Source organism: Erpetoichthys calabaricus, chromosome 4 (assembly GCF_900747795.2).
Source record: "Erpetoichthys calabaricus chromosome 4, fErpCal1.3, whole genome shotgun sequence".
Lineage (NCBI taxonomy): Eukaryota > Metazoa > Chordata > Cladistia > Polypteriformes > Polypteridae > Erpetoichthys > Erpetoichthys calabaricus.
In genome coordinates this window covers 133,341,504-133,356,640 of record NC_041397.2, presented here as the reverse complement: position 1 = coordinate 133,356,640, position 15,137 = coordinate 133,341,504, and the positions used below count along the sequence as shown (strand labels likewise).

Below are 15,137 nucleotides of genomic sequence, written 5' to 3'. Positions count from 1 at the left end.
GATGGACCATTAAATGATTGTGGCAAAGTTTAAGTCGCAGTGTAGCCCATGTAGATAAAAGAAACCTGGAAAAGAATAAACACCGCACTACTGCAAACACCCCACACCACAAGGCAACTCTGGTCACAACTAGCAAAGAATCTCTCAACCATCCCTGAAGTCTCCACTCAAATCATAAGTCATTTCCTTTTGCAATCATGTATCTATTAGGCCAATGTGAATTACCTTGGTTACTCCCTTAAAAGGCACCAGAATTGTTTCAAGCTAAATCCACCACAGATCCACAATCTCCTTTACTCAAAACTAGCTCATGCAGCATACCTTGCCAACCCACAATATCCTGCTCTTAAAGCACATCTCTTGCTTCTCAGAGCAGAAATCCAAAGGAACTGTTTATATTATCGAAAATGAAAAACATCACAGTATGTTGACACAACATCATAGCTTTTACAACGCAATAAAATCTTAGTGATCTAACTAGATGAAAATTCACCCCTGCCAGATCTGCAAATGGTACATCTCTGCTCAAAGAGAGGAACAACACCCTCCAGAGATGGGCTGAATACTTCTATTAAACTGGACAAACATTACCAGTTCTCAGAGTCTGAGCATCTTACAGAGCCTACCACTAGTTCAGAATCGTAACGCATCACCCAGCTCCTTTTAAAGTTTGGCATGCAATTATGGGCCTCAAAAACCACAAAAGTGAGACCCTGTTGGAATACACAAAGAGGTGTTTTAAATACATTGGATACCTCCTTACATGCCTCTGTAAGGTTTTTGGACTTCACTTCCAGCAATTACATAATTTTCAATGGTCAGCTTGATATCTTTATTTGTAAAATGCACAGCTAGACACCTTCACAATGTAGTGTTTTTTTTCTGTCCCACTGCTCTGCACCTTGATCTATACGTGTACTCAGAAGTTTTTCTAAATGATTCACTAGTACTCTCAAAGTATTGTTTTGCATCTGAATCTGTCCCATTCACTCTTAAACCTGAGATCCCTGATTGGTGTTTATTGCTAAGATCTTCTCATTAAAGAAAATGGAAAATATTTCTGATTTTCCTTTCTATTACAGTGGTTTGTAACCCAAACTTTAAAGAGCCTTGTCACTCAACACGCCTTGTCCCATAATTATTCTCTGTCTTACATAGCTGCTGGTTTGACACATATAATGCCTAAAACAATTAGGTGTAATTAAAAAAATATGCAGACCACCTTAATTAAAATATAGCTGCACCTATAAAGAAAAAAGAGTAGACACATTGTGTACCTGCTGACTTGGTACTGTGACAATGACATTTTTCTGGGTAGGTCCACAGGTGCCAACTGGCTTTTTATTCCGAAATGCCATGAACCTAACTCTGTCCTGCTGCTGCTTGTTGGCCACATCCAAAATAATAAAACAAGTCTGACTTTGTCCTTCCTGCCTCTTGCCTGCTTTTTTACTTTGCTCACTGTTCTTGCTGTTCTCACCCTGTCACTGTCTTACTAACTGACTGACATCTATCCTGATCTAAAACTGCTTTGCCTGTGCCTGTTTGACAGCAAGACATGTCACAATACGTTTGCACTGAAGGACTCCAGCTGAATGCTGCAAGTGTGACCCACACAACAGCATGAATAGTGCTTCAAGATTTGCAGATGCACTAATAAAAAGTAAAAAAAAAATTAATAATAATGTAGTGAAGCATGGTGCCAGCACATTTGGCCCATATGGATTTCAACTTCTTTTATGGCTGCTTTTATGGCTCATTGTCCAGGGCTTTTATACCGAGTCATCAGTACTAGACTGAAAAAAGACAATGGTGCAGATAAGCAGGATTTTGTTTGCTCTTATATTTAAATAATAGTTACCTAAGCACCACTGTAATTCTTCTTCTTTTATCTCCTGTTTGTATTTGTTTTTGCTATGGTGGCTAATGCTTCCATTACCATAATAATAATGAACAAAAAGCACCTAGAAATGTACGTGAGAGTTCAGTTAATATTAGAATATTTACCTATTTTTAATTTGAGTAGTCAAACCTTATTTTTTGGCTAATTTGACAGCCCAGGTTGTTGCTGTTGTGATTTTCAACATGTTCATTACTGCTGTCATCATTCTTACTGACAAACACCTTGGAAACGACAATGGTGACCATATACAATATTGTCTGGATGGTAGCCTATTTAACAGCTGACATCTACTAGCCTTCACTGAGATCTCAACTTCTTATATCACTAAGCTCTGTAGGTCTGTAGGTCAATGCCAAGAAATCACAAATCTTTATGCAAACTACTTCCACACGGAACCCACCCTCTTTTCACATTACTATCTACTTCATCAGTATTCTTTTCTGTTAATGTAATACAGATGTTAATACTCAGCATGCTTAAACTTCACCTCCAAAGCCTTTGGACATCTCCATTCCAAAGTGTTTAAGAACTCTAATCTATCTTCATTCCCTATAAATTCAGTATACAAAGCCATATGCATTTCCACTCCCCTCTGTAAATCAGAGGGTCGGACACCATACTGGAAACACATAAAAACTTTGAAAATATTCCCTGTGTGTTGCTTCTAGCACATGTTGGACTCTGATTTATAGATCCACATCCAAACCCCAACATTCAGAACCTTCTGGCTCATAGAAAACTGTGCTGGTTGGGACATGTCATCCAAATGCCACCACATCATTAGACAAGTCCTCTATGGGTAACTGAGAGATGGATGGTGTTGCACTGGAGGTCAGAAGATGAGCTATAAGGACTACATGGAGACCTTTTTGAAGTGATGTGGCATCAAGTCATCAGCCCTGGAATCCCTGGCTCTGGACAGAGACAAGTGTTGTTCTGCCATCCACTATGGTATCATATACCTACAGGAGGAGTTATTCCAAAAAATGGCAGAGAGTAAGGAAAATCCATCCATCCATCCATTATCCAACCTGCTATATCCTAACACAGGGTCACAGGGGTCTGCTGGAGCCAATCCCAGCCAGCACAGGGCACAAGGCAGGAACAAATCCCTGGGCAGGACGCCAGCCCACCGCAGATGAGGAAAAATATTCACCATAATGCAATGGGGCATCCCTTCTTGATGTGGCCTATATCTTCCCCACATGTGACAAATCTTGTGGGTCATACACTGACCATTAAAGCCTTGTGCATTGCCATAACTGCCAGGTTCTAAATTGAGAAGGGGAGCAACTTTATCATCTTTAATGATGAACAGCCAGATTTAGAGGGTGTCGGTTTTCAGCACCGTGACCAGTGCCTGGAGGTTGATGAAATGGAACAAACAACCAAGCTGACAGCTGGCAAGCATCTAAGAGATCCGGAAGTCAACAGCAAAAAACACGGCTTGCTAACCACTGAGCTTTCCTTCTTCCTTTAGGTTCGCCAAAGTTTCACTTTCCATTTTACAACGTGATTACATCTCTTTTTTTCCTGTCCAGGACACTGCCCCATTTCCAGTCATCTATCCTGTCAATCACTTTTGCCACATCTTTTATTAAGTTAGCATAATATTGATAAATATCAATAAAAAATTATCAACGAATAAAAACGTCGCCAAATTTCATATCAGATTCATTAAGGCATTGTTGAGATTTTGGGGTATTTAGATTTTCTGTTGTAGGAGGGTTTCTAAATTTGTAAATATTGATGAATTGCATTTTTTTTCTTAATAAATACCTACTGACCCAGATGTACCATCCTGCCAAATTTTAGCTTTTTAACTAAACACGAAATAATGTAATTGTTGATGAGTGAGGTTTTTTTGATGGGAGATGAACTGATATTCATGTTGCTTCATACAGTGGCTAGCAGGTATTTTAAGTACTTGTTACATAGATTTGGAATTCACATAAATTCCATCTACTTTATTTTGGATAAGAAAAAATGTCTATTTTAAGACCTAGGAAGCATTCTGTATCTGAAGAAGCTTTAAAAGATATACTCCAGGTGATCAACAAGAATGTTTATTTTAATTATTTTATTCTGGTTTGTCTGTGGAGGGCTTCCAGAAGAAGTGAGCATTTAATGTTTGCTTCTAGTAGTATAATGGCAGATTAGGGCAATGCATTTTTTTTTGATGAATTGATATGTTAGGGTGCAGGCATGTGTCTGTGACTGCTCCTGTAATGACTGACATCTATTGATGGTTTAAACCTTGAGCTGGATATTTAGCCAAAAACATGTTACATATAAAGCAGTTTCAGAATATGTGAGAATTATGTTTTATGGATTTTTCCTTTTATAATATCTGTACTTGTTTAACTAATAATTTTGAGGTTGCTTAAAGTAATAATTTACTAATACTTCATTAAGTATATAAGTATCTGATTCTCTCCTGCCTTTTCCAGTACTCTTTTAATATAATGAATTAGTCCTTCAATCCATTTGAAGCCTATGTAACTCATTGTTATCTTTTGTTTATTCTTTGGCCATTAACCAACATAATAAGGTCTTTGAAAAAAATCTTCATCAAGGAGAAAGATTTACAACCATCACACTTCTCTATATATTAGTAAGAACTGGCTATATGCTATTCCATGTTTAAAATATTTTTCTTCAGCCCTCGCATTTGAGTGCTATTACCCGATAAACTCCTCATTATACTGTATTATATCTGTGTTTTCTTTGAGCTAATCTGTTGCTATTGTGTAAAAATGTACTCTTTAAATAAGAAGAACATGTGAGAATGCAGAAGGGTTTATGGCAGTTAAGATACTGTTAGCTATTCTGGAGACTGCCACTGACAATACAGTATCAGTTACTTTGCTTTACTGAAGTAGCATCTGACATGCTGTCCTCACGTGACTTAGTTCTTTAATGTAGTACATGTTTCAGTGTGCCTGTGTGCCAAACATTTTACCATTGTTGTATACTGGGAAATGATTTTTGGTTTTGCTCCATAAAGTTGGCAGCAGAATGTGTGTATGAGTTTTACTTTATTTCATTTCCTTATAAGGAACAAAACACACTTTTGAAAGAGCATATGAGAATATCCCCACTCAAAATTACATTCTTGTTCTTAAAATGTTGCCTACTTCTGTGTCCATTGGACAAACCCTTTTATATTGTATCAGTGGCTTCAATCAATGGTGATGGTCATAGATCAACAGCCTCAGTGTCATGGGAGTCACCTGACCCTGAGTGTTGGGTGAACACAATTTATTTTTTCCTTTCTTCATTGCTTTAACACCTCCCAATTTTCAGTATATAAACTTCTTCAACTTACTTGTTTACCTTGGATTCCAAAAATGCTAAGTGGTACAAGGTGTTATGCTAACCTGTCTAGTATGAGTTGAGTTCCGCTGATGATGCTGTCAGCAACAAGGTATGGTGGTACTTCCTTAAAAATGATGTTTCCTATAATGAACTAAAGTCTTGGAACACATCTACTTCATTAACAAAATATTGCTGTACTGACTTTGTTCTCTCTTTCTTTTTTGTGGAGGCTAGCAACCCTTGTGCTGCCTTGACCATGCATCAAGCCAGATTCTGTGTAGCTGAGATATCCTTCCCAGGCACCTCCTTCTGCTGCTGGCACAAGTTTGTCTTATCATTTGCTGTGATATTGTTCTGAATTACTCGGAACTGAGGACTTTAATAGCCTTTGATTTAATTGTTCAAGGGGAGAATATGAAGAAATGGCAGGGGTAAATATACACACACCTTCTTATAGGTGGAACTCACTTGCTTGTTACTTTCAGGCAGGTTTGTATTTTGTATGTTGGAATGGGATGGTTGCTGTTCTGTTTGCATGTTTTTTTCTTCTAATACAGTAATCCCTCCTCCATCGCGGGGGTTGCGTTCCAGAGCCACCCGCGAAATAAGAAAATCCGCGAAGTAGAAACCATATGTTTATATGGTCTGCTGACTTGAATTTATATTGTCATGCTTGGGTCACAGGGGGTTGTAGAGAGACAGGAACGTTATTCAAACACTGCAAACAAACATTTGTCTCTTTTTCAAACGTTTAAACTGTGCTCCATAACAAGACAGAGATGACAGTTCCGTCTCACAATTAAAAGAATGCAAACATATCTTCCTCTTCAAAGGAGTGCGCGTCAGGAGCAGATAATGTCAGAGAGAGAGACAGAAAAAAGCAAACAATCAGAAATCAATAAGGCTGTTTGGCTTTTAAGTATGCGAAGCACCATGGCACAAAGCTGTTAAAGGCGGCAGCTCACACCCCCTCCGTCAGGAGCAGAGAGAGAGAGAGACAGAGAAAAACAAACAAGCAAAAATCAATACGCGCCCTTCGAGCTTTTAAGTATGCGAAGCACCGTGCAGCATGTCGCTTCACGAAGCAGCTGTACAGAAGGTAGCAACGTGAAGATAATCTTTCAGCATTTTTAGACGAGCGTCTGTATCGTCTAGGTGTGCGAACAGCCCCCCTGCTCAATCCCCCTACGTCAGGATCAGAGAAAGTGAGCGCGAGAGAGAGAGAGAAAAGTAAGTTGGGTAGCTTCTCAGCCATCTGCCAATAGCGTCCCTTGTATGAAATCAACTTGGCAAACCAACTGAGGAAGCATGTACCAGAAATTAAAAGACCCATTGTCCGCAGAAATACGCGAACCAGCAAAAAATCTGCGATATATATTTAAATATGCTTACATATAAAATCCGCGATAGAGTGAAGCCGCGAAAGGCGAAGCGCGATATAGCGAGGGATTACTGTATATGAAGGTATTTTGTCATTCAGCAAAAATGTAGATAGTGGGGATACTTGCAGGTCCCTGACACTCATCCTTTTTCCTTTATTTTAGCCGTTTTCCATATTCATTCTCTCTCTGTCTTTTCTGTCTCTCTCTAACTTTGGATTACCTATACTTTTGACAATTTCTTAGAACATTTGCGGTGAGTAATCTAATTTTAAAAGTACTTTTTTATTCATTTATTGTAAGAAATTAGATGTGTTTTTTATACAAAAAAACACGGTTTTGAGCAGCCTGTATCTTCGGGGTTAACAATAGGTGCATGGAGGAAGGAGTAGCTGTCCTGCAGTATCACAATTCAAGCACAAAATGTTTAGGTAATGGGCTCTAATAAAACCTGAAAATAGATATGAAAGAAAAGATTTGTTGCTTTACTCCTTGTACATTTTCTTTCCTTTTATTATTTATCACATTTTGCAATTTAAACTGTACAAAATTATCTTCCAGGAACACATACTTTTTTTATACAGTATACAAACCAACAAAGTTGTGAAAAGCAACCTGCTTAAATTCCCTCAATCTATATATAATAGTATTTCTAAGAATTCTACCAAATATTGTGAATCTGAATTAGAATGTCAAATAGGGAATAGAATATACTGTATCCATTCTTAAAATATATTCTTTTTCAGTGTCTGTGGAACACATGCTGTAATTCAGCTAAAATTGTATGTCACTCAATTACATCTCTTATTAAAACTGTCTAGTACATGATCCAAATTGTGAACAGTGTCATCAGCATTTGCTTCACCTCAGCTCACACATGCTGAGGGAATGCTCAACATGTAGTCCATTTTGAGTTAAAAAATCTGCATATCTTTTAGATAGCCTTGGACTTAAAATCAGTCCCAATCTTCTAACAGCAATATTTGGAATAACAGAATAAAATATATTGTGCTGTCCTTCACTGTATAGCTTGTGAAAAGGCTTATTTTGTGCAGTTGGAAGAATCTTAACTCACCATCCATTACTCATTTGGAAAATGAAAGTATTGTCTTGTACTTTAACTAGAAAAAATGAAGCCTCTGTGAGGGACTATTCATAATTTTTTTTTTTTTAACGATCTGTCAACTGGAAGCTCACATCTTAATATGATGAGCTACATCAGACTGGACTCTTGATATATAGCTGTCTGAATTAGGTAGGGGAAGGCATCATGTGCGTGAAAACTTTTTTTTAAAACACATTGTCTGTACAGATTGAGTATCCCTAATCCAATACTCCAAAATCTGAAATTTTTTGAGTGCCTACATGACGCCAACCATGTTGCTTCTAGTTTTATTTGTTGCAGAGTGAATGTGGCCAACTTACACCAGTTGACCACAATATTAAAACCACTGACAGGTAAAGTGAATAACATTTATTATATTTGTACAATGGCACCTGTCAAGGGGTTTGATATATTAGGCAGCAAATGAACTGTCAGTTCCTGGAGATGATGTGTTGGAAGCAGGGAAAATGGGCAAATGTAAGGATTTGAATGACTTTCACAAGGACCAAATTGTGATGGCTAGAGAACCTCCAAAACGGCAGGTCCTTTGGGCTTTTCCCAGTAGGCAGTAATGAGTACTTACAATAACTAATCAAAAGAAGTACAGCTGGTGAACCGTTGACAGGATTATGGGCCTAAGCCTCATTGATGTATGTGGGGAGCTGCTGGTAATATCTTGGCACCAGAACACCTTCACAGGTCTTGTGGAGACTATGCCTTGACAGGTCACATCTGTCTTGGTGGCACGAGGGGGATCTACACAATATTTGGCCAATGGTTTTAATTTTTATAGCTGATTGGTATATATGTAGATTCCAAATGGATTTATTTGTTCTGAGTGCTATGTGGGAGAGAGTGCCTGGTCCCCTGTGAAGCATCAAGTGCCACAAAGCTATAGCATACTATTGATGATCTTGAGCTCTGTGGATTTAATGGTTGTCCCCAGGAAGTGCCACAAAGCTAGGAAACACAATTGTTGACCAGGGTTGGGGCCCCCCGTGAAGCAGCAAGCACCATGAAGCACCATCATTTGATTGACTATTGGGTAGTGGGAGGGTCCCCTGTGAAGAGCCACAGTGCTTTTAGACAGTTTTAATCTGCTTGCTACACATTGTGGGGATGGAGGCGAAACGATAACACCTGCATGGCAGTTAAAAAGTGCTATTATAATAACAGCTTAATGATATGAATTATTATATGCTTGAGTCATTATTAGCTGGTTTGGTGTCTCCAAGGTATCTCATTAAGCATATGCAAATACTCCAAAATCTGTAAACATCTAAAATTCAAAATACTTCTGGTCCTCGGTGCTTCAGATTAAGGACATTCAGCTTGTATTACTGTGTAGACTATTTTGACTGAACTGGGCTTTTCTGTTTAAGTTTGTTTTCTTTAACAAACATAAAGTGCTTGTGTATCATGTTTAAGACAATATTGATTACAATGCAAATTTTTCAAAAATTGCAATCTAACTTCACTTATGGTAGAAAAATACACTTGCAATTTAGTGCAGATAGACTGGATAAGCTGTATATTTTCACCCATTCAATTATGCTGGTCTGATAATACTTTAATCATGCAAATGCATAAAACACCTTCTTTACTTTGATAATACAGGAAGTAGACTCTGTGTTGTAAAGTAGTGCATAGATATCAACATTTGGATTTGTACATCTCTTAAGATATTCTCATCCACCCATGTCTATTTAAATATTTTAGGAAAGGAAGTGTAGTCATACAGAGCTAAGATTAAATTACTAAAGGCAAATAGACTGTAAGATTTTAAGAAAGATTAATAAATCAAAGTTGTCTTGATTCTAAAAAGTCTTCACGATTCTAAACTAGAAGTATGCTAAGCTAAGATTTTCTTGCTAGGTTGTTGTTTACTGAGGAACAAAGTTTGGAAATCTTACATAAAGGTAGGTAATAAAAGGCAACACAACATGTGAAATTAACATTGGAGTTAGAAGACAAATCACAGGAGGGTAAGAAATAAGTATTTTAAGGGGCACTTTTTACCTTTAATCTAGGAGTAATTTATGAACAGTTAGGGTCATTTTTTGAAATGTAGAAAAAAGTTTTTTTCTTCTCAGAACAGTAAATATCAACTTACAAATTGCATAAGAATACATATTTAGAATTTATATTTTCAATTTCCTTTTTTATTAAAACAATTAATCAAAACATAAGCAATATATTGATCTTGCCAAAACAAAAAATATTTCATTTGTCACATCCAGTTTTTGTGTGATGAAGGTTTAAAATGATAAAAGCACTATTTTAGAAAAAAAAGAAATATAGTTTTAAAAAAATATAAACATTGTTTTAAATATAATTATTACCAAAAGTAGTCACTTCATAGATTTTTTCCCTTGTATAATCCTCTGATGGTGTTTCACGGTAGAATAACCAGCAGGTGTACGCTAACATAGACTCACTTCACTATAATGTCCTGGTGGAATCTTTCCCCATGTTCATCACAGACTGACTCCTGTATTGTCTTGTAATGAAGTCAATGAGACGGTAGGAAGTGGACCTATTGCACCCAGCAGGAGGAGAGAACTTCTTGAACTAGTTCCTCATAATTTTCAGCTTTTGTATCCCTTTGTGGCACACACTTCTCCTGTGCCAATAAAGAAAGATTTTGTGTTCTTTTACCATTTTCTTGCCTGTTACCTGGTCAAGACATCTTGAGACAGCTTACTCTACACATTTCTTTAAAAACCATTTAAACAACTTCCTCACTTCTGGACACTAAAAGAGCATCTTTCTAACCTTCTGAGTATAAATGTTTGGCTATTTTGAAGGAACAAGAAGAGGGGGGGAAAATACTGATTGAGAGCTAAAAAATGTGTAGCAAATACTTGATTTTAGGTTGATTCCACTTCAATTAGTGTTAAAAATGAGGTAGACTAACATTTTGTACCTCAAAATGTATTTGAAGTAATATTCTGTCCATCTCTGGTAGAGAAATTCCAGGAATGGATTCAGCACAGCTAATCTATAAAGTACACTGATTTTTTTTTTTTTTTTTTGCTCAGGAGCATTTGTGTGTAGAGCAGTGTACTATGTTTTAATTAGTATATTATAGTAAACTTATTTTTTTGCACTAATTCATTTATAAAAATGTACTGCATAGAATTTTAATTACCAATTTTTGTTATTGTTTATTGTGTGGGTTTAGCTCATAGTTTTGTTTTATGTGCTGCAGTACTTAAAACTCTATTTGTGGGTTTCTGACATCTGGCTAGTTTGATAAGAGGAGGCAGAGCAATGAGAAGATGTGTGTTTTATTAACACATTTAATTTTCTGGACCTGCTTATTACAGTACAAAGTCTTTGCCAGAGATAACCCCAACTGAATATGGCAAGAACCAACCCTGTATATGGTGCCATTCAGTCAAGGCAAAGCATAAACTAGACAGTGATTGTCAAATGGTTATTTTATTATATATTTTTACTTCCTTTATACCTTCAATTTCTAATAACACATTGAAAGAATTGCAGTAATTTATAGTTACTCTGTCTTAATGCACTTCCTTTCTATAGGCTTGTCCCAATACCTGTTCGTCAATTTAATTTACAAATAAATAAAATTCAATACTGCCTGGGCTGTCAGTCAGTTTGTATGGCTAAAACTAGTGTTAGTTTTGAAACATAATACAGTATATATAAAGAATACCTTTTTTTTCTTAAAAAAATTTCAAATAGCAAAATTTATTCAAAAACAAAAATCTTTTCCAAAATATAATGAAATGTAAAAAATAGATATTTTAACTAGTAATAAATGTACATCTTTGTATGGTATTTTAAATGTTATTTGTTTTGACACTATTTAAAGTGTCAAAACATTTGACAGAACTGAAAACTGAACATATTGTACTACAGGATTTTTTGGTGATTAGGTTGTACTGTGGTTTTCAAATATTTTTAATTATTCTGTCCTGGCAATTGGATGTATATCTGATCATCTTTAGACTACTGTATAAATATCAATAAAAGTTAAAATGTAAAATATAAAATATAAAATAAAGCTATTGTTTTAGAAATTTAAAAGAATTGAGAGTAATGAACAGTAATGATCATTTTATGCTGCTATTGACACACATAATTTATCTTGATCTGAATACTCTTGTGTATCAGATATATTTTAGTTTGTAAATGTAAATATTGTGTTTTAGAAGGACATTGTTATCGATGTATGTTACCTTAAGTTTTGTCATTCTTTATTAAGAATTATTATGTTCTCTCCATTTCATGTTTAGTTAAGCAGTCTGGATCCCTTCTTATTGCTGGATGAATTTAAAGTTTGTAAGCCTGCAGGCTTTCCTGACCACCCACACAGAGGCTTTGAAACGGTATGTTTTACGTGTCACTGAAATAAATGCTTTCTCTATTTTAATTATATTCATTATCACTAGCTTTGCTTTTGCCTGGTGTTGTAATGATTGACCTCAGCATTCCTCATGAACCACATACTGTCTTGGTAATACATATGTGAAAGTATTTTATTTACAAATTAAATTATACAGGAGTATAACAGGAAAACACAATAAGATAAACACATAAACATAGCAAAACAATAAACACTTTTGAGCTCTACATAGTTTAAAGTAACATATACGTCTACCCCTGCAATTTATAGTTGTCTTTTAAGTGTTATGTGCTTGTTTTTTTATTGGTACTCTATCAGTGTCACTAGTCTGAGTAAAAATTTCATTCTGCTAAGTACAAATAACAATAAGGATTATTAAAGGCTTCAGCCATCCTGCACAGACACTGTTCTTGCTCCGATCTGGCAGGCGGTACTGACACTTGTTTCCATATAAACAAACACTTGCAAATATATATTATATTATATTATATTATATTATATTATATTATATTATATTATATTATATTATATTATATTATATTATATATGATTTTGTGTTATTTCCACTGTACTAAGGAGAAGTAAGAATTTCATTGTACAATGTACGTATGATAATATACTTGAAATTTAAGCTCTTTTAAATTTGTTCATCCTTCTTACATTTCGGTAAGCTCTTATCCAAGTCTTTTTGGTTACAAGCTCAGTATGCTTTAGAAGAGACTATTTAACACCAACACAGGGATGGGGTGGTAGGGCCAATTCCTTGGAAGTTCCTAAGTAACGTTAGGGGCCTAGACCAGTTTTATATAGTAGTAGTAGAGGCACAAAGCCCTAACATTATTAGCTTAAATATGTATTTAAATGGCAATTTTTCAAAGACTGCTCAAAAGCTACATTTTTATGTCTATTAACTGTAGTATCCCATTGTTGCCTCCTGTGGTTACTTGCTACCATATAGTGTAGGTTGTGTTGTTTTCTCTTTTTGGAAACCTTATACATTTACCATTACATAGCACTCTAAACGGAGATATTTGGTATCCCTAATTAGATATGCTTAACAACCACTAGTAGTAGACATTTTCCAGGGATGATCCTTGGGCTTATGATATGTCCATGCCTCTGGTGACACTTCTTTATAAAGGCCAGTTGACATGGGCTTCTCATTGTTAATATCAACTTTTTTCTTAGCTCGACTGTAGGATATTTTTTTTATAAAACTGCATCTTCAAAGTTTTTGTTTAGGTTGTGGTGGAGTTTGCATTTTTTCCCCGTGCTGGCTAATGGTTTTCTCTTGGGCATCTGGTTTCATTCCACATACTTTACTGGTGTCCTTAACTTACTGTAGTGTTTGTGTGTGTTGTCTGCCTTTTTGTGATGATGGGATAAATTCCAATTCCAGCTGTATAGTTTTTAATTTAAATATTATATGTGATTAAATTTTAGGTTACCTATTTACTTAAAGGCATATCAGCTCATGAGGATTTCTGTGGTCACAGTGGTGAATTGAGACCTGGTGATTTACAGGTAAAAATATATTACTTACTATGTGTAGTAATTATGTAGTAGTTTATTTTATTATTGTTTAAGGATTTCTTTATTGTTCTCAGTTTAAAAATTCTTCATTTTTTTTGGGTGCAGCTTTGTAGCATCTTATTGCTTTGATTGTGCCATTAAAGATGAATGTAAAATGTGTCCACATTAGAAACTGAAAATTGGAAAGACTTACGCATAATGCATTTGAAGACATATAACAAGATTCCTTTCCCAGCATTGCATGATGAATTTAGTAACCTGTAATAATTTTATTTTAACCTTAGATATGGATTCTACACGTAAATCTTAAAGCAAAGTCACTCCTGAATTCTCACTGAAATGACTATAAAAATGTTACTTTGCCACTGTTTTTGCCAAGCATTTTGATCAGCAAAAAAGCTGTAATTGATAAACTAATCTTTAATTTATTTTTTATTTCTTATAGTACTAGCTGCTAATTTGTTCTCAAAATTGCTTGCAGTGAAAGAGCAGTTTTCAATATTTACAAGTGGAGAGACTGCAGGCAAATGCAACTTAATTGTCTGGATTCTGATTCTTACAGTTTACAGTGTTTGGAGGAAGAAAAAACATACTGTCTGTTAAGTCTTCTTTCTGCTGTAGTATGGGGTGTATGATCACTCAGTTGATTATCAGTTTTACCTTCAGTAATGTTGGTAATAAATTACAACAATCAACAAAATGCCCACCCCCAAATTACGGCAAGTTAAATGTAGGTTGAGTGAAGGATCTCCGTTTGTCTTCCTGGCTGGGATGCTAGAAATATGACGAAATCTGTACAATTTATGAAGAAGGTTTTGAAATCGGTGAACATTTACATTTGCACTTTTTCTGTTGTGGTCCAAATGTGTCCTTGCACTTATACTCAGCAAATAATTCCAGACACGCCTTTTAATAAACAAAATAATACCATAAGGACAAATAGTAACATAAGTAAAATAATGGAAGATGGATATATGCAAGAATACATATACAGCAGATATCTTGGCCAGGTGGAATTATGAACTTTATGGAGTAAGCAATGAGGTAGGGTCTTAGTTTTTATAGGAAGGAATAGAAGTCTTGCAATTGGGCTCTTCGGTGCACATAAACCATTTTAGGTTGACCATTGGTGCAAAGTGTTGTCCCTCAAGGTTGTCATTCCTTGAGTTATGGGCTTGTCCCTCAAGGTTGTCATTCCTTGAGTTATGGGCCTTTGCTTGAAGTTGGGTTCAGAGCTCTTACCTATAAGAGCTGTCCCTGAGTGTTACTTGGTCTGTTATTGATCATTTTTCCAGGTAAGGGGCGAAGTCTGCATTCCTTAGAGGAACCCCATCATTGATTATTCTTTTGTAAGTATTTTGTTGTGGAATTACAACTCACCTAATTGAATACCTTGTTTCATTAACAGCAAAGGCATATTCAGTAATACAGAAATAGTGAAAATGAAAACTTGGGGTCATTGTTGGTCAGCGAAGTAGGGATGCCCATCCATGCTCTACAAGGTCATTGAGAAGCTGAATAAAA

At 35.8% G+C, this 15,137-nt stretch overlaps 1 protein-coding gene across 2 annotated transcripts in view; it reads left to right on the top strand.

Annotated features, from left to right (window-relative positions):
* pir (pirin) overlaps window positions 1-15,137 on the top strand; it is a 120,035-nt gene that overhangs the window by 16,126 nt on the left and 88,772 nt on the right. For both annotated transcript variants that reach the window (XM_028799802.2, XM_028799803.2), the window contains exons 3-4: window positions 11,971-12,063; window positions 13,524-13,604. In XM_028799802.2, the coding sequence (XP_028655635.1) occupies window positions 11,971-12,063; window positions 13,524-13,604 (174 nt within the window). The remainder of the gene's footprint in view (window positions 1-11,970; window positions 12,064-13,523; window positions 13,605-15,137) is intronic.